Source organism: Protomyctophum bolini (assembly GCF_963924005.1).
Source record: "Protomyctophum bolini genome assembly, chromosome: 6".
NCBI lineage: Eukaryota > Metazoa > Chordata > Actinopteri > Myctophiformes > Myctophidae > Protomyctophum > Protomyctophum bolini.
The window spans coordinates 35,722,364-35,748,439 of record NC_137867.1 but is presented as its reverse complement, the minus strand read 5'-3'; the positions used below and the strand labels follow the sequence as shown (position 1 = coordinate 35,748,439).

The window sequence follows — 26,076 nt, the reverse complement described above, 5'->3', positions numbered from 1 at the left end:
GTCCATTTGGTTATCCTCCATCATTTCGCTGAGGACCACCTGGAACACCCTTAAGGACCACTGGTGGTCTGCGGACATGATATGATTTTCTTTTTGTATTCATTTCCAAAACTGCTTGGGGGTTTTGTTTTCTTCCTCATTTGTCAAATCATGTTTTCCCGATTTCTATTCCATATGTACATTACAAGCATGACTCACACTGCGTCTCGTCACTGGCGTCATCACAGTCTTGAATGCCGTCACATTTCCAGGCTATGGGAACACACTTTGTCTTGGAGGCACAGGACCACTGGAAGTCTCCACAAGTCAGTGGAGTCACAGGACAGTCCTGGAGGAGTAATAGATTCATAATAGATTCTCCAATGTAACGGCTGTTCAAGTGGCATCCATTTATAATGTACAGATTAAAACTACATTAATGGAATTTCATGTTAAATTCCCTGCCGGCTTGGAATATTCGTTAGTCCTCTGTCGAAAAGCCAACACCAAAATATGAACACTAATACATTACAATACTAATATCTTTACAAACTGTTGTAGAACCTTCAGGGAATCGTATTTTACAGATTAACTGCATAAAATGAAATAACTTGAATTAGCTTTTTTTTTTTACACCTACTGTACCTTCTCATCAGAACCGTCTTTGCAATCCTGGTCTCCATCACATAACCATTCAGCTATTAGACACTCCTTGCTCATGGGACAGCGCCGTTTGCTGTTGCAGACAGGCAGCTTAGTGCAGGTCTCTTCGTCAGAACGATCCTTGCAGTCCGGATGGCCATCACAGTGCAGGCTGGCTGACACACACTGGCCACTGGAGCACTTAAACTGACTTGCACCACAACCCTCGTTGGATATGGTGACGGTAGGTGCGGCAGGTACATCTTCACAGGAATATTATTATAATAACTAACCACTTAAAAAAGTGGGTTCCAAATACTCAAAAGTATAGGAAAGAAGTCAGCAGAGAAAACATGCTCCTCTATGACAACTTACCACAGTTGGCCTCATCACTGCCATCTGTACAGTCCTTTTCTCCGTCACAGAGAAGGTTGTCAGGCAGGCATCGACTGCCTTCGTCACACGGATGAGAACAGCCCTCCAAACGCTTCGTACAGCTCAGCTCATCAGAGCGGTCTTGGCACTGCGACACGCCGTCACACACCTGCCTCTGGTCGATGCAGCTCTTCCCGTGCGCGCACTGGAACTGGCCTGAGAATCACACACTGCCTTAGGAGAATAAAGGTCTTCAAAACACTTTTATGAGAATACAGCAATTGCAGTGAACATTCAAATTCACTAGAGGACAGCAAAGTCACATTAATGCCCAATGAATGCTGAAGATTCAAATTGTATGATCACAGTAATACTGTCTGTGTCCACTAATTAGGGCGTTTGTGTGCATCATTATAGTAGTATAGTATAGTTCAATAAAATTGGTCCTTTTGTGAGTTGCACTTGGTTTATACCACTTATGTGTGGCTCTTCATCTGGTCAACTTTGACCAAATGAAGGTTTATTTATCAACCATCACCAGAAATGACCAGTCCCCGTACACCATCACCATTTACCAGTTTCACATGATGTTAAGCACCCTTCCTCATCTGAACCATCTTTGCAGTCTGCTTCTCCGTCACACACATGGCTGTAATGGACACACTCCGTCAGGTCCGTGCAGGGTTTGTAGCCCAGTTTACAATTGATGGAACTCGACGGCGTATTGGGCCGACTGGAACTGGAGGTGAAAGGGGAAGGTCCTGCGGTGATGGCATCATCTTTCTTCTTTTCTTCTTTAATCCCTATCCAAGAGCCATGGATAAGTGAGAGGGACTATTGTTATTCATATGAAGAATTTGATGACAGTGTCATTTTGTGCAGTGTGGGTGATGGATACAGTAAGGATCTAGCAGCTTATGCCAGTTAAAGTACTTAGATCTGTGTCTGATGAGCCAATACACCAACGGACAGACATGCGGAAACAACGGTCGGACATGCGGTCGAACATGCGCTGCTCCCGTGCTTGCGGTTAGGGTTAGGCTCAAGGACACTTTGACACCAACTCTGGGTTAGGTTAGGGTTAGGGAGTCCGGGATCGAACTGGGAACCTTGCGGTTTCCCATCCGGCCACTCTACCCCTGAGACACTGCCACATTCCTAAGCCAATAATTTTGATGACCGTATTGTCAGTCAATAGGAGACTCTTAGACTCTACCAGTCATCAAATTATTTGCTTACTGTATGGGGTATGTAATGGAGAGAAAATAGTTGGGTGAACTACTCCTTTAAGCCTAGAGAGACAGGGCCCTGCATGTTGACCCAGGGTCGGATACAAATCCGGGTCTGTGCATCAATTGCTCCTGATTTGCAGATTGGTGCCTTGCATGGTTTCACCTGCCATAGGTGTATGAATGTGTGTGAATTCGGATGAAAGCACTATATAAATGCATCATTTACCAAAAACAAAAGATAATAATTATTATTATTTTGGGTGAATGACTCCTTAAACCCTTAAACCCCATCAACAGATTATTAAAACCCACCACAGTTGGCCTCGTCACTGCCGTCCACACAGTCGTTCTCCCCATCACAGAGGAGCTTGTCTGAGAGACAGCGTCTGTTGTTGTCACACTGGTGAGTACAGTCCTCTGTGCGCTTCATACAGCTCATCTCATCAGAGCGGTCCTGACACTGGAACTGGCCATCGCACACCTGCTTCTGGTCAATGCACTTCTTCCCATGGGAACACTGGAACTGGCCTTTTGGATGGAGAAATGTAGAGTTTTTATTTTCTGCGTTGTGTGTAGTTTAAAAAACTAAAAGATGGCATTTTCCTAAATAGCAAAAAAAATAATGAAAATGAAAATTTGAGGCAGTATTCAAAAATGATAAATACATTTTTTCCCTTTTTTTATGTAGAATGTCCCGAGACAGGAAACTTGAGGCAGAGAAGGGCGAGAGATGAAGTCAGGTTTGTGCTGCTCTCATCCTCATGAATCTCATTGAGCATGTTAATTGGGTGGTGCTTGGCCAAGTTGGCTGCACAACCTTGAACCAGGTACCCCAAATTCCATGTTTTAATAACCCTGGATAACCAGGACAGATTGTCAATCACACAGTTTAACAAATGTAATACAAAGTATCCCTTCTGTGATTATACATGTAAACGTTGGTGGCATCTAGTAGGTGTAGGCTACTAGTATTCCAAGCAGCAAGCAGTTAAACCAGCCATAAAACATAGGACATACTAAATCATCCAGCAGTGGATTGAACCATGCACTAGATTAGCCGCAATTTGCAACTCTAGATTTTTTTTTACAATGGGCTGAATCTAGAGTTGCAACCAGGGGGGCAGTCAGACAGATATTTTGTGAAGCCACTAAGGAAATCGGGATTTCCTGAAAATTCATATAATGGCCTGTTGTGGCGCTGTCATTGGGCTCAAAAAAACCCCATAGCTCCATAGAGATCCATGTATTTGGGCCCAACTTCACCTAGACTGTATTACCTTAATAAACATGGTCATGAATACTTTCTGCTTCCAGTCACTAGTTTAAAGTCTCATTTCTAATGTCATAATATTCTTTTTGGAAAATTATCGTCCCATTTATTAAAAAAATTACCATAAAGTCGCGTATGTTCTGAGGGGCGTGGCTACTGTTACAGTCTATGAACGGGATCCCCCACCCACTCGAGTCAAAATAAAAACCAACAAAGACGAAGGGGGGAAGTCCCGCCTCGTTGTCTGGGCCAGCCAATGGCTCAGCTGGGCCCAAACGGATCTAGAAAGATGGCGACTTACAGTGCAAGGGATTTCAGGCTTCATTTTACGTTCATGTTAGACCCGGGACGTTAAACTCACCAACATTGCAGCTGCAGTCCAAGCTTGAATTATCCTTTCAATCTGCCGAGCTTGTTTTTCATAAAAATCCCCCGTAGACATGTTATGAGCTACTTTCTGTCCAAAATATTCCAAGAGTGACATTCCGAGCCGCCATTTTGTATTTTTTTTTTCAACGTTCAGCGCTTGTTTAATAGAAGGCTGTGCGTGATGGGGCGTCGCACTGCGTCGGCCTCTTCTTTGGGTGTCTTACCTGCGCAGGTAAGATTCTATTAAACAAGCGCCCCCCCTCACGTCTTGTTTTACGGCAAGATGGCAGCTCGGAATGTCACTCTATGAATATTTTGGACAGAAAGTAGCTCATAACATGTCTACGGGGGATTTTTATGAAAAATAAGCTCGGCAGATTGAAAGAGGATAATTCAAGCTTGGACTGCAGCTGCAATGTTGGTGAGTTTAACGTAATTTAAGACAAGCAGAACACAAACCAAAAAAGATGAATAGGAAGTGGATGGAGGGTGTTGCAACTCTAGATTCAGCCCATTGTAAAAAAATCTAGAGTTGCTAATTGCGGCTAGCACTAGATCAGTGTTTCGCAATCAATGGGCAGGGACCCATTTTGGGGTCACATTTGTATGGGTCACCTGCGAGTGGTTTTTCTATATTTCCTAAATACAATTAATATACATTTAAAAAAAGATTAACACAAGGAAACATTTTCTTGTATTGGCACCAATGCAAGTAGTCACAGCTCTTTGCAACATGCATGGGTGTCTCGGTCCCAGGACCGAGACACCCATGCAAGTTTATCATTTGGGTCTCGAACTGTCAAGTTTGGGGACCACTGTACACATCATTGAGACACAAACAGTACCTGCAGTACATGTCTCTGCACAATCCTCCTCATCCGATCCATCCCTGCAGTCACTTTCTCCGTCACACACATGGTTGTAGGGGACACATTCTGAGCCATCATTGCAAGGCATAAACCCCAGGCCGCACTTCACTGGAGGCCGTCCAGCTGAAACAAATTGATGTACAAGCACATATTAGGTATTGGACAATATGATAGTTAGATGTCACAATTATTGTGCAAGAATGTCACTTTAAACCACTTGAACCCCCAGCATTCCTACTCCAGGGGGAATGTTTGCCAAAAATAAATTTGTGTAGCATAAAATGCACTATTTTATTGAATTTGCTGCTTTAAAAAAGCGTATTCATCCCAATGTAGGCTATGAACGAGGACAATTCACGGTAAATTTAAATCTCCACAATTAGTGTGAGCAGCTCTTTTTTCACAATAAACTATAGGATTATTATCCCATCTCTAGCATTTAAATGTGATTTTTTTAATTCATTGTAATGGTGCAAGGTTCCAACTGAGGTGCTTTATCTCCAGGTGGAACTTACTCTTAGAATAGAACAATGACTACAATGCTGATTACAATGGGTGGAAGTACCTGGCTCACCTTGCAAGGGCCCTAGTTGGAAAGCCACAACACAAAGAAGCAGCCATACAACCATGGCTGCAGATGAATAAAAAAATCGACCAGATGCTGACCTGAAGCATTTATACTGGCACCAGGTGAGACCAATACCAATTGGATTCATGATTTGGGTGGAGGGCAATTAACGCCTGACAGGTATTCATCAGTCTGTGTCGTTATGACAGAGTCATAATATGTCGTTAAGGGACGATTAATAAAATTGAGAGTAAAGGACAAAACAAGGATTAGATTTAAGCATTAGTCTATCATCACTTGACTGCAGCATCCAAGGTTTTAATTGTATTCTTGTCACCAATAGAATAAAACATATATATGTACCACTTTGAAAGCATTAATGAAGAATTGAAATTTGAGAGAGAAAACGAGAAAACAAGGTTTAGATTTGAACATTTTTGTCTATCATAATAGGCCTGTGTGTCTGCAGCACCCCAGGTTTTAATTGCATTCTTGTCACCAATTGAATTAGAAAGCATTAATTAATTAATTAATTAATTAATGGAAAAAGTATTGATGTCGGCTTTAAATTGCTTGGGGAGTCAAACTATTCCCCCCCGATGATGACAGATTGATACAAAACCCATGCTGTCAAATAAACATAAAAGGATTGTCACGCAAACGAACCAATCCAGTACGTCCCTCTTCGTAGTTCTGCTTCGGGTTGTCCAATCGTTTTTCGAGCAAGGCGGGACTCGCATCCTTGATGTCAGCCAGCAAGTTCATGTGAGCGTTTTGGTTCCTCCAGTTCTACCTAACGCCGAGGCTAACTAACTAGCAACAGTAGCAGCTTCAGAAGAAAAGCCAACAAGCCTCCTTGTCAAATAATTCCTGCTGCCATAGAAAACCGTTCACGTTATTTTCATGCCAGAGAGGCGTCTGTTGAGCTGTGTGCACGTATTTCCCCGCGAAAAGTGGAATTCGGGAGGCTAATAATTGGGGTAACTATTGCAATGCTGTTTGGTTGTTTTCACGACTTTGGTGCGTGTTGTTTTGTGTGTTAGCAGAGCAGGCTAGCTAGCCGCTAGCGATGAGGAGGGGGGGGGGGGGGGGGGGGGACTCTCTCTCTCTCTCTCTCTCTCTCTCTCTCTCTGTGTATTAGAATAGTTCAAGATGTGAACTCGTTTTTTCTCCCCCGGTAAGAGGAGGTGTGCATGTGTGTGTGTGTGTGTGTGTGTGTGTGTTTTAGGGAAACGGTTTAAACATATTAACTGCCGTACTGAAACGGAACGACTGATTTGTAGATGTTTAAATATCGGGGTTTCCCATCCCGTGTCACACACAGTGGTGAAGCTGACTTTGTTTTGCCAGCTAACGTTAGTTAGCCCAAGTAGCGCGAGTTGATTGTTGCGCAAAGCAGTTTTTTTTTCTGGGATCACAACAAAAGGATTTCTGATAACAAGCTAGCTGCCTGCGTTCCGCTAACGTTAGGTGTAGATGGCCTAACCCCCGCAGCAAGCCTACTCATATATTGATTGTTTTGTCTTCATTATTGTGAATTTAATGGAGAAATAAAACACCTAAAGACAGACATATTTCGGCGTTTATTCTGCAACTGTGTTGCCAATGCAATCGGTTAGCTGCTGCTGCTAGCGCCCGTGAAGTGAAAGCAAAGCAAGGCCCCCCTACAGCCAGAGATATACGTTGGTTGGCGCGGGTGTCGCGCAAAAAAACAGACCGATCTACAAGCTCACAGCGCGTCTGTGAGCTTGTAGATCTGCTAGATTCGCTGCTGCGCGACACCGCGCTCGACGAAGTATATTAAAGCCCTAGCCGGCCCTGCATCACACACACACACACACACACACACACACACACACACAACGAAGCTAGCTACTGTAACCGTTAGCTCAGCTGTCAAATACTCCTGTGGATCAATTCGATTGATTTCCACTATGAGCTATAATTCTCAGTTCAGCTATTTGATGGCTTTTAATGGTGTTTGTTTGTTTTCCTGTATTCACCAATGCAACAACACACTCAGGCACACCCTGTTATGTTGGTCAACTTCATAAGTTTGCCATCATTAGCTACATGTTATTTAAACATTATTTGTGACCGGAAAGTGGACTGTCTGCGAATGCTCCAGTTAACCATATAGCTAGCCCCACAAGCAAAACCCAATGGTAGTAAAGTTTCTGACATTTTTAAGACTTTATACCATGGGGTCCTAGTCCAGCGCCGGCTGCCACCTGGTATGCACACATAAATACATGTAAACACGTTCAGATAAATGAATCTGCGCAGTTTTACGACGTTTTTTCCTGTGATGGCTTCTAATCTGAATGTGCGAACTATAAGTACCTATACATACCTCTGAGAATATCTCCTGTGTTGCGGAAGCCGTCAAGTATTTTTAATCTGTTTGATTAAAAATGTCGCTTCTTCCTACCTTGTTTATTGACACCTCATTGTACCGCCTATCTGGCTAGCTAGTGGCGCTATAGCTATGACGGAGCAGATCAGAGGCAGGGACGTAGCCGGCAAAGCCAAACGCACATCGGGAGGCGGTACAATAAACGGTAAATAAACAAGAAGAATCAAAGCGACATTTTTAATCAAACATGGATTAAAAATACTTAACGGCTTCCGCGACACAGGAGATATTCTCAGAGGTATGTATAGGTACTTATAGTTTGCACATTCAGAAGCCATCACAAGAAAAAACGTCGTCATAGTGCGCAGATCGACTTAATGCGGAGTTTGTTTATGTCCGCGTTCCAACATCTGCATTCGAAAATTTAGTAATGTCCAGGAACCCTACATAAAGCTTAAACTAAAGTTTCCAAATTTCATAAAAGCTTTATGGAGGGTTCCGAGAGGGGCTACCATATAGCAAGACAGTCTTATGAAATGTTAACAGTGTTGCTGTGGCAGATCAATACTATTTGTTGTAATTCATTATTAACATTCCTTTTACAATCATTGTTTGTGTAATGTGTTTATTATTGTCATATTGAACTTGGCAGCAGCAGTCTAGTTATGACCGCTATATTATTAAGACAATCAGTGCTGGGATTTCTTTCAAAATAGAAGCTTGGGGTGCCTGGAAGATATGGCCGCTTTTACTCTGTTAGCCCCCCCTTCCGTTCCGGAAAAAAACGGGAGATATATTTTTGCTTGCTTACCTCGCTAAGTTTCAGATAAAAGTCGCTGATGATCACTCTCTTCATATTTTGAACGAGAGGCATGTTGAAGTCAGAAATTCAGAGCTTAGTATATCCATCTGGTCAAAACATGCGCAGAGCGCCAAGCCTTTCTTTGTGAACGGTAAACAGGGAAGTGAACGACAACGCAAGCAAGGAGTATGGTGCAGAATAAGAGGCAAATATTTTTCTCTCGGTTGATCCATCGGTTGGATTAGTTATGACGTTCCCACATGTCGTACGGTTTGAATGTGTTAACTGTGAAATTGTTTGTAATTGTATGTTTTTAATATGTGTTTGATTTTCCTCCAAAGGTTTCTCCGTCTTAAAACTGCTTGCCCTGGCTTCCAACCTGTGACTCCCTGGGTCAGTAGAGTGGGGCCACCCCAGAGCAAGGGCCCAAATCTGTGCCTCCTCCAGGTCCCCTCTGCTTCTGTGTGTACGAGCGAGTGTGTTCTTCTGACTGAGTTCTCTGGAAGAGAGACCCTCGGCTAACCCCCCTCCCGCGACCAAGATGTCTTCCATCCTGCCCTTCACTCCACCGGTGGTAAAGAGGCTGCTGGGTTGGAAGAAGTCTGCCAGCGGGCCGGGTGGAGCGGGCGGAGGCAGCAGCGAGCAGAACGGCCAGGAGGAGAAGTGGTGCGAAAAGGCGGTGAAAAGCCTGGTGAAGAAGCTGAAGAAGACAGGCCAGCTTGACGAGCTGGAGAAAGCCATCACCACACAGAACTGCAACACCAAGTGTGTCACCATCCCCAGGTACAGTAGGCCGCACAACGGTGGAGTAGTGGTCACATTAAGTACGGAACTCCTTTGTTTTTATGCTACGTCAAGATACTTGGAAACAACTGCCACCACATTGGTCTAGCACTTAATTCACCTGTGTGTCTCACATGTTTATGCAAAAACGTTCTTGTTTGAGATAGTTCAGAAGCATTGGATGCCAAAGAATAGTCTGAGCACTTCTAGACCCTAGTTTCCTTCCACAGCTACTCGACTGTAGTTAAGATGTGCTTTATTCATGTATGTGATCCAGGGGGAAAGATCGATGCTCCACTAGGAATAAATAAGACGTTTTCTATTATTGGAAATTAAAAACTGAAAAATAACTGTGCTGACAGTTCATGGGTGGCAGACATTACAAGGGGTCAGTGAGGATGTTATCAGCCAGTCAGCCTTGATGCCCTAGACTCGTGTTCTCTGGGAACATGGTGTGTTAACAGAATCGTTCTTCACTGATGAGCTGCCAACAACCACGTCACAAAGTCGGTTGTTTGGATGTCTATAGATAGTCGCCTGGCCGTTATCGCCTGAGAGTTCTCCTGTTTTTGTACTGAAATGATTGCTGGCTCGATGTGAATGAAATGCTTTTCCCTTGCAGATCTCACTCGAGTAGTAAAGGATTTCCGCACCTTAGAGGGAGGGAGAAGTTGTTGATTTTGTTAGGGTGGGAACTGGGAATTCTGGGAAATTACAACCAGACACATTTATTACAGTTTGACAGTTCACCTAGCAGCTTTGCAGGTAACCAGCTGTCATTTAGAGGTACCGTTGTATTAAAAACTAAAATCTTGCAACATAGTTTTGCTATGCTGTCAGGAACTGAATTCTGAATATAATGTGGTTTGAAGGGTAGTTGAGATCCCACTTGAGTTAATAATAACGCAAATTACATGCTATAGTCTTTAGCGGTAGTAGTCTACTATTGTCCTGGTCTTCAGAAGCAACTCTTACGTCATTCGTCTTCATTCCATTTTTTTGTTTTCCGACCATTTTCTTGTGAAGTTTTGAGAATGCTATAAAACGGAAAGATAGTTTCTTTCCAAGGTTGCCCCCCTTTTTTCTCCCTTTGAGTGTCTTCAGTGTTTGAACGTCTCTCCAGATAAGTTCACCGACATACACGGCTGTACAGTAAAAAAATAAGTTGTATTTAAATACAATGTCATAATTGTTTAAGAATGTTCTTTGTTTCACCAACAGTCTCATTGTGTGTTACTGAATGCCATTTTATGTTTTATCCCCTCCTTAATTCTGTCAAAAAGGCTTCTCTTATTTGAAGTATCCCATCATTCATTTCTCAGATGAAAAGGAATTTGATGTCTTTTCTTCCTGAGACTCCAATAAAAGAGGCCTTTTAATGTTCACATTACCCATACTGATACTTCTGAATGATCCATGTCCCATGTTTATCATTTGTTTTTTTGTTTTGTTTTTGTTGTTTTCTCTGTGCACAGCAATTGCTCTGAAATATGGGGACTGAGTACTCCAAATACGATAGAACAGTGGGATACCTCAGGCCTATACAGCTACCCTGACCAAACCAGGTGACTATCCTCCTCAACCTATTGTATGGTGTTGCATACAACTTTGATGTGGGAAAGTTGTCATTTTGCAGTGTTGGGTGAGGGGAAATGAGAACGTGTTTATTTTGCTTCTCATTCTCGACACCCCCCCCCCCCCCCCCCCCCCCCTATTCGACTTATCTGGCCACTTTATACATCTTATCCAACATTTCGCTCCCCGTTTGCCTCCCAAATCTCTCACCGACACTTTCTGGTTGCCATCCAATCAGATCCCTGGACGGGCGCCTGCAGGTCTCCCACAGGAAGGGTCTTCCCCATGTCATCTACTGCCGTCTGTGGCGATGGCCTGACTTGCACAGCCACCATGAGCTACGCGCCATCGAGGCCTGCGAATACGCCTTCCACCTCAAGAAGGACGAGGTGTGCATCAATCCATACCACTACCAGAGGGTGGAGACCCCAGGTGAGCTGCCATAGACTTTTGTTTTGGTTGTAGACCTCCAGGGGTTTGTGTGGTTCTGGAAGTGAGCAACAGAACCACTATGCCATTAAACTCGTTCAGTGCCAAGAAACAAGAATATTTAACCAAAAATAGCCCAGGTTCCAGGCTTTTTTCACATTTACTTACTTTTTAAGTAGACACAGAATATTCATCTTGGAGGTGATCTCCCTACTCTTGTATTGAGAAATGTAGACCCTGGTGTTGGGTAAAACACCTAGTGGTTGAAAATGTCAGTGAAGTTATTTGAAGCAGACGGTACCCCACATTGGATGCTATTTGTGCTGCCATTTTTATCGTAGTTAGGAGTCAGGACATAATGCAATGCATGCAATTGCCTATATGTCAGGAGACGAGAGACACAAAACTAACGGATTGTAGCTTTACAGTGGTGCTTTATGCCTAGGAAGGCATTCAGTCTGGGGAGCCCCAGAGATCCTTGAGGGGGTTCCCGGCAAAATGATTGATGGTTGGGAACAAAATGAGCCCTTATGAGTCTGTAGCTCTGATACTGTAGAAGTGGAAGGTTCCATTTGGTAACACAGATCGTAAATAATCTCAATTGGTGGTTGTATTTTACAGTAGACCTTTAGACTGGAGGTGGGGAATAATAGGTTCTGTACATCTTTTTCTGCTTCTCACTTAGCGTCTCCTCAAAACATCTCACAGCGGCTGATTATAGCCATAGTTCATATTAGTTGTAAATTAATCCATCTCTACCCACTTCCCCAACGTACTGTATGTTACCTGCTGTTTGAAACACCCTGCTGTTTACCACCCAGTAGTATCACTTGGATGGAAGTCAGCAGTCCTCTATATGTGAAATGGCAATAGAGGGTATTCGTGTGACATCATCAAACCCGGAAGTTATGCAGGAATGCCTACTGAGTGTCAAAAACTACTTTCTGACCTTGACAACCCATGCATCCAAACAGAAAAGTCCTATCTGATTGCAACAACGCTAAACAATGTTAAACTCACTTTGCATGTTGCTTTGCCACTCGATGTACCATTCACTTTAAGCATGCGCAATTGCGCATTCCCCCTATTGGCAAATTATTGTTCTAGGTAAGCAAGAATATGTTTTGAGTGTTACTGTTACTCGTTGGCTTGTGATACAGGTCCTGAAACCTGAACCTCCTTTCATATTAGCCTAAGTTGTTGAATGTTAGCTGTTCTGTTACCGTATATGCCTTTATAAGGACATAAGTACTCTAAAGCAGAATTCTGTCCCTCTCTTCTCCACCCAAGAGGGGGTGCATACTTAGTTTAGAGTAGTCATTGGTTAGACATGGGTTAAGGTTAGGTTTAGGTGTGCTGCCCCGTGGGAGGCCCACAAGAGACCTCTCACAGCAACTTCAACCATAATCATAAACTTTACACAGTACACATTACACATCATGAACATCTCCTTGTCCTGTGGCAACCCTTCATCTGTGCTCATAATTACATACCATAGAAATTATGCAAGCTGTTACGATACTTGGTTCTCTTTTTGTATGGCATCTTGCTGTACTCTACAACTTACTGTTTTCCATCTAAGTTGTGCTCTTAAAATGCTTAACTACGTTAAAACGTCACCACATAATCTTGCTAAACATTATGCCTACTGCATAGAAGACTTTGACCTTGAACCTTGACCTTCTCTCACGCCTAAAATATTTAATGGGCAAAAATATGTTTTTGGACTTACTTTTATGGATACAATTAAGCATTGTGAACCCTGTTTCTAAATAGGCTATAAATGACGGAATGTTTTATAGTGCTTGTCTGTCTGCACGCGTTGCGCATGTGCACGCAAATGTGCATGCAAGTGCACACGCGCATGTGTTTTATGGGCGTCCCCCCACTTCTAAAAGTAGCACTACAACACTGAGGAAAGCATTATCATACTATAATTCATCGAATGTCTGAATGACTGTCTGAATTTCTGAATGTCACTGACAGAGCATTATCTCATCATTAACTGCACGAATCACTTTTCACACAGGCATGGACCATAATTATATGGAGGTCTTAACGGAGCCCTTTTTCCCATTTGACACATTAATGATTAATAATCAATTTATTAGTGAATAACCTCGCACCTCCGTCCCTTAGCGACACCTGCATCACAGGCCACCGTTGGCATGCTTCCTCTAGCTACCGCTGCAACACAACAAAATGTGCCCTATACAATTTGGCGCCGCGTGTGTGTGTGTGTCTCCTAATACACAGCACAGCCGTTGTCGTCTATCTCCGACCGAGCCACACTATTGGCACACATATCTCCATGCAAAACAAAATCTGCACGCTCCCAGAATGAACCTAGCCTACTTTTTACCGATTTTACCGATGTATTTCACTGTTCAAATATTGTTTTTACATCACTCCAACCCCCTCAGGCCAGGAGGCGGTGTGTGTTTGTGTGTGTGTGTGTGTGTGCGCGTCCATATCCATACATTCGGGGACATAAATTGCGCAAAATACTTTTAAACATGACGTGGCCACGCCAGAAGGCTGCTCCTCCTAGCTGTTGTGTGATAACTGCTAAGCTACATTGTCAACACGGCACTGACCAGGGTTGCCACATTGACTGAGAGGGAAACGAGCAACCAGGTCTATGAAAATCTGAAAATTAATCTACAATAAGCAACACTATTGCTGACTGTCAAACATCATTTTCATGTCATGGACCACTAATATTCTATATATATATATTTGCTGTTCATATATTCAGAACGGGTAAGGACTAGTTGTTTTTAAATTAACACCCCAGAATTTGTAGCAGAAGGGCAAGACTGTTGCTTTTTGGCAAGTAGGCTGTCTGTTTACACAGAAAATATAAAGTTTGCTGGTGTGGTGCACCATTTGGATGTTGACAATGCTCATGACACGTTATTGAACTTCACATGAACCATGACTAAATACTTGAATGAGATTGAACATGCTTGATTTAATCGGTACCTTGAGAAGTAAAGATGAAAAAATGTACTTATTGCGACCAAAGATGGCATAAATGGAGGTCTCCGTCATATCAAATAGTATCGCTCGGCTCTCAGGACAGAGATAAATCACAGGACGGAACTTTATTGATATCATAACTGAGCGCATCGCTCCACAGGCTGGGAGCGCCTGTTAGGCAACATTCGATGTCATTACCGGTTGGGACGTCATCCAAAAATGTTCCCCCCCCATTTTAGTGGATGAGACCGAAAATCTTAAAACTTGAATAACTCTTGATCTAAATCAATCTGTCCAATTCTAACCAAAGATTATGTTTTTGACGGACCGTCACAGTCCCGCCGCTAGTCGCGTTAGAATGAATCATAACTACCGTTGTTGTCGATCGCCTCGGGGGTGTTTTGGCTACATCTAGCTACATCCAAGATGGCGCCTGGGTTCACCTTGAAATGTGCTCCGTTGCTGCAAATCGCTGGGCGCTCTGATTTAATGGTCCTAAATACCCCCGGGCGATCGGGGTGTTAACTATAGAATTGTGCCTTTTTCGTCACTCAAAATCCCCATACATGGGGAAAGCCTCCATATATTGTGCCCAGGTCTCGTGGCATCACTATGACATCATCATCCTCATACATGGGGAAAGCCTCCATATATTGTGCCCAGGTCTCGTGACATTACTATGATACCATCAGGGATATTAAGCCCATTAAACTCTAGACGGGCCTGCCCCAAAGTTATTTCTGCAGCTGCGCCTGGCAGCCGGCGAAAACTAGAGTTATCAACAGGCCAGAAAATTAAGGCCCTACTTGGGCCCTCATCAAACCCTGTACACTCAAGACACTGCCCCTGCTGCCACCCTTAGATCTCCATATATGGCCTGTATGGTACTCCATTGCAAGGAGTTGAACATACAACATATTTGGGCATGTGGCTTGACACCGAACTCTCATTTAAATGTCACATTGATCACATTATAAGAAAAGCTAATTTCAGCATTGGTGTACTCTATCGCTCTAGAAACTGCTTCTCATTCTCTGTCAGAAAAAGACTAGTTCTACAACGTATCTTACCCATATTTGATTACCGGTATGCTGATTTTGTGTATCAAACCGCATCCAAATCCAATTTGAACAGTCTCAACATAGTTTATCTTAGGTTATCCTTTTACTACTCACCACTGTACTGTACTATGTATGAGAATCTTGAGTTGCCCTCTCTCACTATAAGAAGACAGTGTCATTGGACCCAGTTTATTTTTAAATGTATACACTTCAACTATCCACAATATCTCTAACAGTTTCTAGTACCATCCACTACCAATTTGCAGTTGAGGCACTCCGCCCAACCCTATTTTTCTGTTCCAACAGTGTCCAATGCATTGGGTAAGAAAGCATTCATATTTAAAGCCCCCTCTGATTGGAACAATTTACCAACACATATTCGAACCATTCCATCCTTTAATATGTTCAAAAATGCAGTGTCTTCTTATATTACGACCTCTTGTACATGCCCATATCTCACTCCATTTGATCTATTATCTATATATTTCATTACTTAATATTACTTACTTACTTACTCCTCTTGTCCCCCATGGGACATAAGGTTTCAATAGGATTGTTCATTGTAGTTTCTTACTATATTACTATACGCTCATGCAAACAATGAATCAATGAGATTAACTAAATGTTTCTCTTTATCAAAAGTTCTCCAATGCTGAAAACCAAATTAAATGTATCTTAATGCTGACCTATAGTGACAGTGATACTGACGGAACAACTTTTCCATCTTGTTGCTACTCTGCTTGTCTAGTGCAATACCCTGTTTTGTGTTGTTTTGTGTTTTGTTTTGTTTTCCTTTTTATTTTCTGTTAATCACCTTGTATTGACTGTATGCTTGTGGACCCTCTCGAAAACGAGATATTGTATCTCAAGGGGTATTCCAAATAAAGAATTTCAATATATATATATGGAGCTGACCTGATCTGACATTCCATATGTTGATCTGACCTCGTCACACCCTGTACACTCAAGACACGCTCCATATGGTCAGTGCATGCAACGTCGCCCTCATGCGTCTTACTGGTTAGTAATAAATAAGTCCCATAACTGCTCAAAATGTAATTTCAACTGTTCTCCATTTAACTCTGCAGTGTTGCCTCCCGTTCTTGTGCCAAGACACTCGGAAGTTCTGACGGAGCTACCACCGCTTGACGATTACACTCATTCCATACCTGAGAACACAAACTTTCCTGCAGGAATTGAACCTCCTAACAACTACATACCAGGTTAGTGCAATTCCGTCTAAGGGTCAGGAGGATGACTGTCTGATCAAAGCATCAAAGGTTGGATGATGCACTAGAAGAGAAGAATTGCGTGGGGGTTTGGGTGGCATGCCGCACAAGGCTAAAGTACCCGTCTACCACTGCAGAATCTAGGTGTTAAGTGTTAGGGTTCATTGGGCATAGCGACTAAATGGGGTGGGGAGGGTAAAAATCCACATAGATGGTGGAGACGGCAGCAACTGAAATGTGCGTATCCCAAATTGTCTTTGCATTGAAGTCTTCAAAGAACAGCAAAATGTGCAAGTGGAGCTAATATACCAGGGGAGCACGCCGGCGATGCATGGTTATCTGAGATGGAAGTATGTCTGGGCCATGAAGGAGGCTCAGCATGACACAATATTTATATTTTTGTCATCGTTTTTGCTTATAGACTAGTTGGTGTATCAAGTATTATCCCTAATAACAATGAGTTCAATAACATGTTCTTTAATTATAATTTTATTATGTTACAAGGATGCCACAGTGAGTAAGCTGTTGTGTTTGTCCTCTAGAAACCCCACCCCCAGGCTACATCAGTGAGGATGGGGAGGCAAGCGATCAACAGATGAATCAAAGTATGGACACAGGTACCCTAGACTAGACACTCCCTGTCGGTTTCTGTTATTCCCATTGCCGTTCAAACTCTCTTTCTCCAAGTCAACAGTAAAGCAGCTTCTATAAATCATGTTAAATGGTTAACTTCCTGTGTCCTGTACCTGTCAGGTTCTCCAGCAGAGCTGTCCCCCAGCACCTTGTCCCCTGTTAATCACAGCATGGGTAAGATATGCGCACTTAGCTCATTATAAATCTAACACTACTATAGACAGAGCTGAGCTTCTTCTTTTCCTGTCGGCTGTTCCCTTCAGGGGTCGCCAGTCGCCACAGAGAGTCATCTGCCTCCATCTCACCCTGTCCACTGCATCCTCACACCAACTAACTTCATGTCCTCTTTCACTACATCCATAAATCTCCTCTTTGGTCTTCCTCTAGGCCTCCTGCATGGCAGTTCCAACCTCAACATCCTTCTACTGATTATCCCTCCTCTGTACAAACCATCTCAGTCTGGCCTCTCTAACATCTAACTCTGATGTACTCATTCCTGATCCTATATCCACCCTTGTTACTCCCAGAGAGAACCTCACATTTTTTTGTCTGTTACCTCCAGCTTTGCTTCCTGTCTCTATACCATAGCTAATCCCATCTATTTTGCATGATATTATTCAAGATATATTGTTTGATGTTAAAAATGAACGTGTACTTCATTGCCATTCAGTCTAGATCATTTGATTATACTAACTTAATGTCAACATTGTTTTCACGTTTTCCATGTCATGTAATGTATAATAAGGTTTGGACTAACTGCGAGTGTAAAATCTAGGCAGTATTATCAATATGATCATATAATAGTGCACAACTAAATTGATGCAATGGGGGGGGAAAGGACGATATAAAGGTGTATAATGTCCTGTTTCAGACCTACAGCCGGTGACCTACTCTGAGCCAGCCTTCTGGTGCTCAATAGCCTATTACGAGCTGAACCAGCGCGTGGGAGAGACCTTCCACGCCTCACAGCCCTCACTGACAGTGGACGGCTTCACAGACCCCTCCAACTCGGAGCGCTTCTGCCTCGGCCTGCTGTCCAACGTCAACCGTAATGCCACCGTGGAGATGACCCGGAGGCACATAGGTAGGTTCTGGCTCCCGAACTATGGAATGAACTACCCATCGCAATTTGAACTGCAAACTCTTAGCGATACTAATCTCACTGCGTGGATATTAGTCTCGTCCCTCTCAGTATTAGATTTATTTATTATTCTGCAATGTCCCACCCCATATTTGCATACTGGGCCCTGGTTGGTTATTTCATGGTTTCAGATTAATCTGGTTGGCTCGTCACCACTTCGGCCATGAAGTCCTCCCACAATTGAGAGGGGCCAGACTTTCTTCTTGGGGCAATATGCATTGCAAAGGCAGATGAAGGCTGGCTACGTGAGGCTATAGCATTCTATAGTGTATACGTATAGTTTCATTGCACAGATATACTACTGTTGGATGGATGTTAGGTTCTTAGTTTACTTATGATCCTAGATGACTACTTCTATGCTTGCTTGCTGAAGTCAGAAATTACCACAGAACCATGGAGAGCGCCGTATATTTAGCGTTTAGACATTTAGAGTTTATAGCAACTTTTGTCGGCCCGTAAACAAGGAAGTGGACGGCAGTGCGCATGCGCAAAACTGGTCTGGGATCGTTGAAGAAGGAAAAGCCCCCCCCAATTTTTTACAAATTTTATAATATGGTTTGATATCAATAAAAAGGACCTAAACACGTCCAAGACACCCGTGGTTTTGATTCTAAAGGTGTGTGTGTGTGTGTGTGTGTGTGTGTGTGTGTGTGTGTGTGTGTGTGTGTGTGTGTGTGTGGGGCCATCCTCAAGACCATAGGGTTACCCACCCACTGTGTGTCACTAACAGAAAGAAACGCTTCATCCCTAATTGAACTTGCCTGTCTTTAAGCACAGTCACGGGTTCGAAATATAACGTGACCGAAGTTTCATTTCTGCAAATTGTATTTGTGACTTACCGAAGTTGGTGACCCTAGGGTCACTGCTTTGCAATTTCAGCTGTCATCAGAAGCAAAGGCTGTTTTGCCTTAGCAAAGGCTATGTTTCAGGTATCTCAGGTAAACATGTTGTAATTCTAGATCATATTAACTTTGAAGAATAAAACCGGGAGGGCTGACATGCGCACACGTGTAGCATGTATGTGCAACCTTTTTTCTCCACAATGCACATAGTGCAGCATGTACACACACACATACTACAAAGACAGTGTTCTATTTCACCAACCGTGTGTGTTGGATTTTACAGTTACTTCAGAGGCTAGACCAGGGTTCCCCAATTCATTTTCTGGTGGCCGAGTCGGCACGCGTGAGGTCGAGGTCTTTTCACCCCATTTGAAAAGGACCCCCAGTTTGACATGCAGAGGCTACTGACCCCCATGTAATGCCATTTATATCCCCCCCCCCCCCCAAAAAAAAACCTTTATTTATTTATTTTTTGAAATTCTTCCAGGGGGCGCTCTGCCGGCTTCAGATGGCCCGCAGGCCACTAATTGGGGACCCCTGGGCTAGACGGTCAATGACGTAGAGGACCACAATGCGTAGAGGACCACATTTCTGACGTGATCCGTCCATGTGGCACCTAGTGCCATTCGTAGCATTCTTGTTTAGACCCCATCCACGGCCCTTTCTTGTTGTGCTGTGAGGGTCCATGTCTCTGCCCCATACAGCAGTACTGACTCCACTGTAGCTATGTACTGTAGCTCTTGAGGTGTTGTCGCATGTCTGATTACCACAGGTGATTGATGTCTATTTCCATTTTTTGTTCACAGGAAGAGGAGTAAGGCTTTATTACATTGGCGGGGAAGTATTTGCTGAATGTCTGAGCGATAGCGCCATCTTTGTCCAGAGTCCAAACTGCAACCAGCGGTATGGATGGCACCCTGCAACAGTCTGCAAAATACCTCCAGGTAAAGGCCTCGACAGAGTCCGTTTTGACTAGTGTTGGGGGTGAGAGAGAAGACACAATGCACCCAATCAGGGCGTGACGTTGCGTACGTCAGTGACACCCTCGGCCAATCGGGGCGCTGCATGCGTACGTCGGTGACACCCTCGGCCAATCAGGGATTGTGAATTTTTGGTAGTCCCCTCGGCCAATCAGGGATTATGAATTTGGTTTTCACTGGACAATAGAATTGTTTCTTTGCAACACATCGTAATTTGTGGAAAGTTAATTGGATGTAAGAACACCATAATTCTCTAAAGTTTTTATTTAACAATTGTTATAAGAAAGGATTTGTGTTTTCGATTGGAAGTTTTATTTTAAATATTTATAAAATATAACAAAGATGAAACCCTTAGAGGGAGGTACAGTAAGTTGACAAGAGTCCGAGATAAATTGCGCGCTCTGCTCACGCACAAGTAGGTCATTCATGTCCAACTTGTGTGTAAAGCGCAAGTTGGCAGCTCGACAGAGTGCATTTCTAGTTGTAAAACAGCGTTTATTTTAAGCTTTAGTTATCAGGCTGTCATCCAAACCACCCTGGGATTTCAAGATCATGCAAATATAAACAACTGAAGAGGCTGAGAAAAGGAACCATGAACCACTAGTGGATAAATATGATCATCCGCAATGGAAAACATGGTTTGTTGGTCGTGTCTGTAAATGGCCAAATTGTCACCAAATGGAAGCATAGGAGACGATAAATTATACACAACTATCAGAGCTTGTACACACTTTATTCTCTGCGGTAATTCCGCAGAGGTCTCGTCGGAAACACCGCGGCCGCGCATTCTGTTCGGGCCTGATCACCGACGAGTTTGCAAAGCTGTGCTTCGAGCGATGTCATGTTTCATTTACATTCATGTTGCATTGTTACATTTACAACTCAAGGAGCCAGCAGAAGTGGCTTCCTCTTTCAGAAAGTGGGGGGCAGAGGAGGAAAAGCATTACTACTTTTCCTGCTTGTGTTGTTGGGGATCGTTCCCAGATTGATGGATGACGGAATGTAGGCAAGATATTTCTCTCCTCCTCCATTGCTTAGCGCTTTCTGCGTTGATTTCGTTCAACTCTGTAAAGCACTTAACCGGTGGAAAGGTTGACATGACAATCATTGAATCGCATTTCTCTCTCACAATTTGGCTTAGGTGGTTACTTTTTTGCAGCCGCTGCAGTTGGTCCACCCCCCATATATTTACATTTTTCGAATCTTAGTGGTGGTGTCTCTAGATTTTATAGTATTCAACCAAGAAAATGGAGCGACAGTCGTATCCAAGCCAAACTGGCATTGAGCTTGATTTAGGGGGGCATGAGAATTTATTTATTTATTTTTTTAAATGATGCAATGACTGTCTACAGAAAGTGTGTTAACATAACGGTAAACAAAATATTGAGCATAATGCAATGAGAAAAAAGTGAGCATAGTTTGTCCCCAAAGGTAAGTGTAGCTATTGACATTTTGGAATTAAATAATTCCACACATTAACTTGCTTGGCTATCAAACATAAACAATACTAATTAGACAAAACTGTTCGAAGCCCCAGAGCACCACAGAGGGTTATTCCGGCTCTGGCCAGACTTACCAGCTAATGAGAGTAGAAGAAGAAAGTAAGCTCTGTCGCCAAAATGACAACATATCTGAGCTATATTATGTTAAAGTATGCCAGACATTGATGGAATTAAAGCTATGTTTTAGCCTGATATGAGACTGAAGACTGAAGCAGTCCACTCAAGTAGAGTCAAGTGAGCGCAGTCTACGGTCTGGATACATATGGGGTCAGAAGTGCTATATTTATTATATATATATATATAATGTATCTATATTTATATATATATGCCGCTTTTGATACCGAGTAGTATTGATGCGTTCATGTTTATGCCAAGAAAGTAATCCAATGCCATCGGAATTCGATACCCAGCCCTATTCTGGACACACAAAATCCACCCTTAAATGTAGGGTAAGATTGTCTACTTGTATAACCCATTGTCAGCAGTGCCAAGTAGGACACCTGCTGGTTGAATGTGTGAAGTTATTTAAAGCGTTAGTAGTGTGTGCATATATTATACCGGTACAAATATTTTAACAAGAAAGAAATGTCACGGGGACAACTATGTCTGACCCACTGACCCTCCCTGTTCCCTGTAAGGTTGTAACTTGAAGATCTTCAACAACCAAGAGTTTGCTGCTCTGCTGGCTCAGTCAGTCAACCAGGGCTTTGAAGCTGTCTACCAGCTCACCAGGATGTGCACAATCCGTATGAGCTTCGTCAAAGGCTGGGGAGCCGAGTACAGGTGAGCATGGCCATGCTGAGCAGCAAAAAGGAAGAAGAAACATTCGCACAACTAGAGCTCCACAAGAGACTTACTTTTATTAAGGCAAAAGTGCAATGTTTCGACTCTAGGTCTTCCATCAGGCAAATATGCTGAGCAGCAGGCATTGCACACACACACACACACACACACACACACACACACACACACACACACACACACACACACACACACACACACACGATTTGCACAAATGTTCATGATTAAATCTTTTAAAATAAAAAGCAGATGTACAAGCTTGTATCACTGCACGAAGTGATGCGGTAGGAGCTTCTATATCTGCTATTTTTGAATAACCAAAGTATAAAATAATGTTTTTTTTGTTTGTTTTCTTGGCTCAAATCTAAAATTACTTAAAGGTGCAGTGAAACTGAAATGGTGGGCATTTTATTTTTAAGTTTCAGCTTGAAACGCTGGCTCTGAAGTTTCTGAAAAGCCAGGGGATTATTTCTAACCTATACACAACCTATATACCGGTACATATTTTTAGCGTGATTATTAAGTTTAAAACGAGTAATGCACTGTTTGGATGTCATCTTGAATGAGATTAAAAACGAGTAGTTCTTTAATCAAAACCAGCTGTGTTGGAGGACAATGAAGCATGGGAATCAAACTGGTGAGCTTAATTTTTATTGGCTTTTATTGATGTGGGCCTCGACACGTCATCACGCAGCACGTTTTCGTTTTCAGGAAGTAATATAGTAATATAAAAAATATTTCTATGGACTTTTGATTAAAAAAAATATAAAGGGAAGCTCCGCACACTCAGATCTGCGCACAATCAATTTATTTGGCAAGCTTTCGGTCTACTGACCTTCTTCAGGCACATGCCTGAAGAAGGTCGTGTTCCCTTTGTGGCTCCAGGCAGCACCTCTTAAGTTTTTTAAGGTGGTTCTTTTTCTATTTTTGTATGGACTTTTGATATAAACACAAATGAGAACTTGCCAAATTCTTTGGGCATCTATTATATGATGACCACGGATATGGTCTAAAAGTGTGATTTCACTACACCTTTAATGGTTATGTTCTGTCACTATGATTGGATATCATTCACATTCAGAAATAAAATAAGTCCTTTCCAGCAGCTTTAATGCAAAGACTGGGGTGAACCAGAGCAGCAGAAGTAACAACACTTTAATCCTTTTGTGTCTCAGGCGGCAGACTGTCACAAGCACTCCTTGCTGGATTGAGCTGCATTTGAATGGACCCTTGCAGTGGCTGGACAAGGTTCTGACCCAGATGGGCTCCCCGTCTGTGCGCTGTTCCAGTATGTCCTAAATGGCTCGAGGAACTACCCAAACAACGTCAGCCTATTTACAAAGATCATGAATTCTTAAACTTGTGAGTCCTATCATGAAAAAATAGAACCCCCACAGAATGAATTTCTGTACATAACTTCATAGTATTTGTGGCCCAGTTCCACTCCCAGTTTTAACTTTACACGTTCACACACGCAAGCATACGTATGGAGATTGAAGACGCACACACACACACACACACACACACACACACACACACACACACACAGGCCCAGACATATATACACATCAATACATAGACTTTTCAGTATAGAATTTGGCACTTTGTTACCCATCTATGTCATGCACCTTGTTAAATTGCTTTTCCCCAAATCCTTAATATTAGATCTATTTGTGGTACAAATGAAATGTATATTGGTTTTTAGTCCAGGAAGCAGGGGGAAATAACCAAAAATATCTGTGAATAGTTTCTCAGTATTGGATATTGCTTGTATGAGTAACACAAGCTTGAATGCTAAAATGAAATTTATTTTGGTCCACCCCAACCATTGTTCTGAACCTAAGTTTACTTTTCTCTGGGAAACTTGGACCCATGTTTTTGTCTGGGGGGGAGTTGGCTTGGTTAAGAATTATGGCCTTGGTGGCCGATCCCCTCTAAGGGGACAACGCCACATTGTATTTACGAAATTAATTCCCAAAATGATTTCACCCATTGCCCAAACAACCCCGCACCCTCTCCTTTATTTTATTTTTTCAACTATTTGACGTGTGTCGTTATAAGACACACCTCTTAATGGACAAATAGGAATGTTGGCAAGAAAAGAATCAGCAAGAACCCTAAACGAACCGCCATAATTGGCCTGGCTGTAGTTTACTTCTTAGTCATTACACGGCACTCTTCCGTGTCCTAGTAGGTTGGTTTGATTTGCACCCCCTTACAGAAAGTGGATTTAGAAGCTAATGAGACTTGGGCCTAGGTTTGCTGGGTGCACTGGGCAGGGACCAGAAAATATCAAGCTGTTAGAAAGGATTTTTTTCATTTTCTTTTTCATTTAGTTTTTGACACGACACTGGGAGTCCTGGAGCTCTCCAAGGTGAAGCGTCTTAAAAAATAAAAAATAAATAAAAAAAAAGTCTCTCACCGGGAGAAATTGAAGGCATCAATGAATTTCATTCTATATTGTTTTTAACCTATATCCCCTTTCTTTTGCTACTTTTTTGTATTCTCATGTATTTTTATATATAAATATACTTAAGATTTTCTGTCCTTCACTTTTTATTAAAGTAATATTTTCAAGACCACAGCTGTTTTTAAAGTGACATGGAGACCATGGATCATTCCTGTTTTACTCAAAAAGGTTCAGCTTGAATCCAATTCCCAATGAAAGCCCTTTGTCTTGGTAAGAAAAATCACTGCCCCACATGATGTAGCCTGTTTTTTTTATCTTATTACTTTTTATCTTTCAAAAAATAAATCTGGTGCATTTAAAGTACACAAAATGGTTGATTTGCCTGTAACCCCAAATCTGCTTTCCTTCCTATGGTTTTAATGATTCCAGAGGCATGTTGTGAGAATTTTCATAGTCATTCATCTCTTCACTTAAAGAAAATTGAATAATGGCTCATTTGACCTCTTGACGCCTTTTTTGGTGCTTAGATAAGCGGGTAAAGGTGAAGCAGATACAATTGGCTTTAAAATGTTACAGAAACATGGCAGTATTCCAGAATCTTATACCAGAAAGGAAGAGCGAATGAGTCTGCACACTGGGACATCCTGTGTTTTAAATGTGTGTATTGTATTCGTTCCTGTCTATGAAATACTGTATGTTAAACAAAGACTTAAACTAGCTTGCAGTATGCCATTCTCGTCATTACATGGCTGTTGCAAGTGTTTTTTTTGTTTTTACATTCGTTTTTTCTTTTCCTTTTTTTTTTCCTTCTCCCCAAACCTCCTTTATATTGATGTAATACATTTGTTTACCTTACAGCACTAGTGATTGTACTTTAAGTGCACCTAGTGGAGTTTGGATTTTGGGGGACTGAACCATGTGTTTAGGGTCCAGTGTTACATTCTTTTATCTTTGGCCTACAAACATATGAATGTGAAAAGAAAAAAAAAAGCATTGCAAATCTGATGTGGACCAGACGACGTACATATACATAACAGTAGTACAGTATGTGTGTATTTAACAGTAATCTTTTTTGCAAAGCAAGTCAGTACAGTAGATGTCGCAGTTGTTTTACCAGTAGAGGGCGGTATTGATAGAGCAGTTTTTTTTTTTCGTTTTTTTTTTTTTTGACCATAAGCTTCTCAGGCGTGTGGCATATTATGCAGACTTCATAAAACACTAATAAAGATTTTTATTCTCATGATGA

The 26,076-nt window shown here is 42.3% G+C and overlaps 2 protein-coding genes across 3 annotated transcripts in view; one reads left to right on the top strand and one right to left on the bottom strand.

The window, feature by feature from the left end:
• Nucleotides 1–6,069, bottom strand: part of LOC308316987 (uncharacterized protein) — a gene marked incomplete at both ends in the record, with an annotated part of 9,674 nt that extends 3,605 nt beyond the window's left edge. Inside the window, 8 exons of the mRNA XM_080765777.1 lie at nucleotides 199–328; nucleotides 625–884; nucleotides 997–1,212; nucleotides 1,572–1,799; nucleotides 2,541–2,756; nucleotides 4,713–4,859; nucleotides 5,311–5,322; nucleotides 5,982–6,069. Coding sequence (XP_080621903.1) covers nucleotides 199–328; nucleotides 625–884; nucleotides 997–1,212; nucleotides 1,572–1,799; nucleotides 2,541–2,756; nucleotides 4,713–4,859; nucleotides 5,311–5,322; nucleotides 5,982–6,069 — 1,297 coding nt within the window. The remainder of the gene's footprint in view (nucleotides 1–198; nucleotides 329–624; nucleotides 885–996; nucleotides 1,213–1,571; nucleotides 1,800–2,540; nucleotides 2,757–4,712; nucleotides 4,860–5,310; nucleotides 5,323–5,981) is intronic.
• smad2 (SMAD family member 2) lies at nucleotides 6,067–26,076 on the top strand. Of its 2 annotated transcripts, none has more exons than XM_080766662.1 (11): nucleotides 6,067–6,284; nucleotides 8,804–9,245; nucleotides 10,721–10,810; nucleotides 11,059–11,252; nucleotides 16,381–16,515; nucleotides 17,064–17,126; nucleotides 17,275–17,328; nucleotides 18,026–18,238; nucleotides 19,944–20,081; nucleotides 22,258–22,402; nucleotides 23,596–26,076. In XM_080766662.1, the coding sequence occupies exons 2-11, from the start codon at nucleotides 9,004–9,006 to the stop codon at nucleotides 23,717–23,719; spliced, it is 1,398 nt and encodes a 465-aa protein (XP_080622788.1). In that variant the 5' UTR covers nucleotides 6,067–6,284; nucleotides 8,804–9,003; the 3' UTR covers nucleotides 23,720–26,076. The 2 variants fall into 2 exon arrangements, with proteins under 2 accessions (XP_080622788.1, XP_080622787.1); XM_080766661.1 differs by having other exon boundaries at nucleotides 17,064–17,138.

Coding starts and splice junctions, on each gene's coding strand:
- smad2 (XM_080766661.1), top strand. CDS start 9,004: ATGTCTTCCATCCTGCCCTTCACTCCACCGGTGGTAAAGAGGCTGCTG. Junction 9,246..10,720: donor AAGTGTGTCACCATCCCCAG/GTACAGTAGGCC, acceptor CTCTGTGCACAG/CAATTGCTCTGAAATATGGG. Junction 17,139..17,274: donor GAATCAAAGTATGGACACAG/GTACCCTAGACT, acceptor TGTACCTGTCAG/GTTCTCCAGCAGAGCTGTCC.